The 5,588-nt window shown below is 36.1% G+C and overlaps 1 protein-coding gene across 2 annotated transcripts; it reads left to right on the top strand.

Annotated features, from left to right (window-relative positions):
• The first annotated feature begins 583 nt into the window (after positions 1–583).
• LOC110656398 (dnaJ protein ERDJ3B) lies at positions 584–4,909 on the top strand. Of its 2 annotated transcripts, none has more exons than XM_058152612.1 (10): positions 584–858; positions 941–1,089; positions 1,194–1,326; positions 1,930–2,044; positions 2,777–2,893; positions 3,145–3,231; positions 3,872–3,931; positions 4,018–4,095; positions 4,179–4,250; positions 4,488–4,613. In XM_058152612.1, exons 1-10 carry the CDS (start codon positions 788–790, stop codon positions 4,491–4,493), a joined length of 888 nt encoding a protein of 295 aa, XP_058008595.1. In that variant the 5' UTR covers positions 584–787; the 3' UTR covers positions 4,494–4,613. The 2 variants fall into 2 exon arrangements, with proteins under 2 accessions (XP_058008595.1, XP_058008594.1); XM_058152611.1 differs by having other exon boundaries at positions 585–858; positions 4,505–4,909.
• The last annotated feature ends 679 nt before the right edge of the window (positions 4,910–5,588 follow it).

Below are 5,588 nucleotides of genomic sequence, written 5' to 3'. Positions count from 1 at the left end.
CAAATGACCACAACTAGAATATTTATCAAAATAAAAATACTTTTATTATAATTATTGGCCATTTAATTAATTTTTTTATCATTTTTTTTTATATTTTAGAAACAAAGGGCAAAATAATTTGAGTATATACATACCAAAAAATAAAAAATGCCGTATATTAATGCAGTAGTTTCAGTAAAATTAAATAATTATAATTAATTGAATATAAATAGATTAGCAGTAATACAAAATAACTAAATATTAATCTTTAACTTAGAGTTAAGCTGTTTTGACAATGGAGTTCTAACATTTTGAAGTTCATTTGAATGCATGTGTGTTTTCACTAACCAAGCTATATGATTACTGCTCTGGCCCTCGAATGGTAGTGTGGGTTAATGGCTTGGTCCAATATGAAGCCCACTTGAGGGGGAGACCTTAATCAGTTCCGACGTCGTATGAAATAAACAATAGTGACCCGGTTAAAGTGATTGGCTACGTGGCTCATAGTGATTGGTTCGAACAACCTCGAGCTTGCGGTGATTGGTTGGTTTCAACACGAACACGTTGCGAAAGGCGGTCGGTGCCTTCTGTTTTAGTGCTTAAACTCCTTGGCTAGCTCCCTGCCCTCTGCTTTCAAGGACTCGAGTCTCCCAGAAATTACAAAGCCCAGAAGAAGAGCGCGCGCGCGAGAGAGAGAGATAGAAACTCGAAAACTGCAATTGCAGGAGGTGTGAAAAGATCTAATAATAGAATCATTTTATGTTTTCGGATTTGGAGAGATCAAACTCTCTCCTGATTTAAATCTTCAATGGCGTTTCGAAGAGCAAACATTCTCTTTCTGTTATGCGCTCTATCGTACGCTCTCATCGCCGTTGCAGGGTATGCCACTTTTCTTTTCTCTACTTTTAGTAATATTTGAGAGTGTGAGTGTGTTTCGCTGGATAATAAATATTTGGAGCAGGGAAAGCTATTACGATATATTGCAAGTGCCGAGGAGCGCATCGGACGAACAGATCAAGAGAGCCTATAGAAAGCTGGCATTGAAGTACCATCCTGATAAGAATCCGGGAAATGAAGAGGCTAATAAGCGATTTGCTGAGATTAACAATGGTAATAATAATAATAATTATTATTATTTTATTTTTTTAAAAATATGTTTTAATTAATGATGATTACTTGGCAATTGGTTTTGAGTTAATTATCGTTATTATTAGCGTACGAGGTGTTATCGGACAACCAAAAGAGGGATATCTACAATAAGTATGGAGAAGAAGGGCTTAAGCAGCACATGGCTAGTGGAGGGAGAGGTGGTGGAATGGGGATGGACATTAGCGACATTTTCAAAAAGTAAGTTGTTCTACTTTTTCAATCGCTATCCAAAATAATTCCAATTGAATGGTATGTGTTGCCTTCGTTATAGTTCTGGGATGATTGGTGTCTTTAGATTTAATGGGTTAGTTTGATTCTGGTATAATTTGGCTATGTTATAATCCTCAAAAATGAAAAATAACTTCAGCTTCAGGTTACAACAACATGTTTCTCTAATCCATAAATCCTTCATCTCTTTAATTTTGTCTTATGAATAATCCTATCTAGCTTTAGCTTCAGGTGAAAACAATGTGGTTTGTTCTTGTACTTGTAAAACCTTTCAGATGCTTGTTTGCTTAATACGGCACTTAGCATTCCTGTACTCATGTTCTGTCATGCATTCCTAAACTGCTTTGTAGTTCTTACTCATGGTGGTCAGATATTATTCTTCTTCATCCTGGGATTGTCCTCATAAGTTCACAAAAAGTACATGGTATTATGGTTATGATGTTTTCCTCTAGAAATTTGTGGGTTTTTATGCATGCATAAGCCTTCGTTCCATCTGACAATTATTTTAACATTGTGTCACTTTTGTAATAAGTTACATTAAAATTCATTAATGCAACAAAATGGTCTTTCTAGTTTCTTTGGTGGAGGAGGTGACATGGAAGAGGAAGAGAGAATCGCGAAGGGTGATGATGTAATTGTTGAATTGGATGCGACACTAGAAGACTTGTACATGGGTGGCTCACAGAAGGTGAGGTTCATTATTTATATCATTCATGATTCTTATTTTAGAAATTGAATTTGATTGCTGGAGTAAGGAGTAAAGACACAAATTAAAGGCCTATAGCCTTTCGTATGGGAACTTTTGTCGGTATCTTTACAGTAACACCACCACCTGCAAACCTCCTTCCCAAGCAGCAAAAGGAAAACTGTAAAAAGTAAAATAAGTTAACTAATTAAAAGTGGAGGAGAGGGGGGAGTTTATCTTTGCATAAAGCTGTGAATAGATTATTGATTTGGATGTCTTGATCTTTGTTGAGCTGAACAGCACGCTGAAAGAGAAAGTTGTCCTGCCTCCTCCTTCTCTCTTCTTTTTTTAAAACACTGTTTCCTCAACTTGATCTCATGACTTCCTGGTCATGGAGGAGCAATCTTACCCTTGCACCAAGGCTGGCCCTCAATTGGGCAGCTGGCTGACAGTTACAAATTGAAGCAGCTCATTTTAAGGGGTGTCAGACAAAGTCAATCTATATAGCATTAGGATATGGTCAAACATAGCTAGGAGGATCAAAATCTTAATTTAAAGCCATTAAAATGTGTAGTTTTTTTATTGCTTGATTTATCTTTTACTTAATTACCTTGCAGGGGCATGCGTACTGGTCTTTCATTTATTTTACTAGTTGACTGGGGAAAATAAAAGTGATTTGCTATGAAAGTTTTAGTTTGGTTTGTTGATGTGTTATCTTTCATATGGACTCATCAGGTTTGGAGGGAAAAAAATGTTATAAAGCCAGCGCCTGGTAAAAGACGCTGTAACTGCAGAAATCAAGTCTATCATAAGCAAATTGGTCCAGGGATGTTTCAGCAGATGACAGAGCAGGTATAACATCGTCTGGATGAACTTGTAGTTGAAAATCTGATGAATCTTCTCTACACATAATATGAGAAGAAAAGAAAATGATGGAAATCTGTAATTGATTGGCAACACTTACCTACTTTTCATTTGCTGCATTAGTGAGATTGTTTTGACTTTTTTCGCTTGGGTTCGTTTGTTTTATTGCAATCACTGTGCCAACTGCCATTAATTCTGAGGATCCTTTTAGATTTATTACATTTATATTATTTTCTCAGGTCTGTGATCAATGCCAAAATGTCAAATATGAACGAGAGGGATATTTTATTACAGTTGATATTGAGAAAGGCATGCAAGATGGACAAGTAAGCTGTCCATACCCTCTTATTTTACTTGCTTAACAATCACATTGTGATGGAGAACTTGGCATTTCTAACTCCATGCATATGAAAATTGCTATTCCTTTGTTTTTTCTTTTCTAATTACCTGTTTAATGCCTTGCACCAATTTGCTGCCTATCTGCTATGGAAGTCCTTTGTTGCATAATGGTATAGGTTTCTTAGCCTTGAAATGTCTGTGATGAAAGTGTGTTAAATGCTGTGTAATAATACTTGGAGTTGATGTGAATGGTTCGGTATTTTATCTTTTATTTCACTTTCACCTTTAGGCATTTCTGACTTTTTGTGTGCTTGCTTGTCTGGGAGTGATTATGAACTATTTTTATGGCTTGCCTCCTTGGGTGCTGTTTGAAACATTGTCTTATCAAACATGTGATGGTGCACGCATAATGCTGTATTCTCATTTCCCATATATAAAAATGTACCTCACTGTGGAACAATGCAAATATTGCAACTTCCCCCCAAAAGTGAATTCCAAATTCACAAATGCTTGCTACATTCTACATTTATAAGAGAGATGATAGTGGTTTATATTAATGGTGTTGTGAGCAAATTGCTTGTGTTGTCATTGCAGATATCTAAAATAAATGTTTTATGCTTGTTGCAGGAGGTGGTTTTCTACGAAGACGGTGAACCAATAATAGATGGGGAGCCTGGAGATTTGAGGGTTAGTTTTTAACTGTTAACTTTGACATTGCTGTATGTTACTTTTGTTTTTGTACTGATAGAATTATAACCATCACACACTTGCAGTTCCGTATTCGTGCAGAACCCCATGATCACTTCAGAAGGGAAGGCAATGACTTGCACACAACTGTGACCATCACACTGGTAAATTTGTGTTGTGTAAATGCTGGGACAAAAACTGTAATTCCTACGTAAGAGTTGATTTCCTGAACCTCAATTTTTGTCAGGTTCAAGCACTTGTTGGTTTTGAGAAGACCCTTAAACACCTCGATGAACATTTAGTGGACATCAGCACAAAGGTTAGTGTGCAACGTATTCTCCATAGCTCCTGTCATATTTACTTTAAAATATATTTTATTTTGGTTTGTTTGGCTCTTATTGTGAGTTTTGGACTAGAATTTGAGACCTTACAATTTTATCGTAAGAACAATCTAATACTGTTGAGTTAAAGCTCATTAATTACTTTGAATTAATAATTTCATGAACAGTAAAGTGTGAAATAACAATGACAGAATTTGCTCTAAAAAAAATGACAGCTGTAAACCTTTTACAGGGAATCACTAAGCCCAAGGCAGTAAAAAAGTTCAAAGGTGAAGGGATGCCACTGCATTCTAGTACAAAGAAAGGTGATCTTTATGTCACATTTGAGGTTCTTTTTCCCAACTCACTAACAAAAGACCAAAAGACGAAGATCAAGGAAATTCTTGGCTAGGTTATAGAATCGAATTCTTTTCTTGGGTTGCAAAACGTTCCCCATTGTAACATGAGAATGTTATATAGAATTGCAGAAAGACGCGAGGCTTTTGTTTTCGTTCCTTGTCAAGTAGCAGCATACAAATTAATGGAACTCCTTTTTGCCTAATTGAGCTTTAATTTTCCTTGTTTTTCAAGTGGAATGTTTTGTTAGAAGTGCAATAGAAACTGAAATCAACGAGGAATTGCTGTTGGTTTTTTCCCAGTTCCATCTTTAGCATTATAGAGTTTTTTCTTTTCTCTTTTTTTTTTTTCTTTTTTACTATTTCTGAAACACCTGAGAGTTCAGATTCGGATATTCCAGTCTTCCACATAAGTAACTCCGATGTGGCCACTAACATTACATGCTGTTTACATTCATTAACGATAAACTCGGTTGAACCTTTACTTTGAGCTTTGATTCCTTATATTCTTATTCGAGTTAACATTTCCCAAGCTTTTATGGAGGTGGTTGACTTCTCTATCCGATGTTTCATACTTGCAAATCTTAGACTTTCCCGGCAAACACTTTGTTTTAGCGGCCAGGGCAAACGCATTGTAAATGGACACGGGGGCTCCAGAAGGTGAAACACAGTCTAATCTGATAATTTTCGACCAAGCTGAAAAACCATGTCTGAAAGGATCCGGAATTATGCAGCCCGTCTCTTGCTACCAATGTTTAAGCAAATGGCAAAAATTAATAATTAATAATAATAATAGTAATATACTGGGTTGACTTTATCAAATATGTAACAGTAGCTTAGTTTTATCATTTAGCTTAGCATTCATGGAAAGTGCCCTACGAGATTTTGAGTAACGCGTGGTTCCCAACACTCCATCTCCCTTATGCATGAAAAGGGGCAATGTTAGCTTATTTGTAGCATAGAAATAGGCAAATTGGCAGA

This window comes from Hevea brasiliensis, chromosome 9, assembly GCF_030052815.1.
Source record: "Hevea brasiliensis isolate MT/VB/25A 57/8 chromosome 9, ASM3005281v1, whole genome shotgun sequence".
Lineage (NCBI taxonomy): Eukaryota > Viridiplantae > Streptophyta > Magnoliopsida > Malpighiales > Euphorbiaceae > Hevea > Hevea brasiliensis.
The sequence above is the reverse complement of the archived record's forward strand: the minus strand, read 5'-3'. Positions and strand labels throughout refer to the sequence as shown.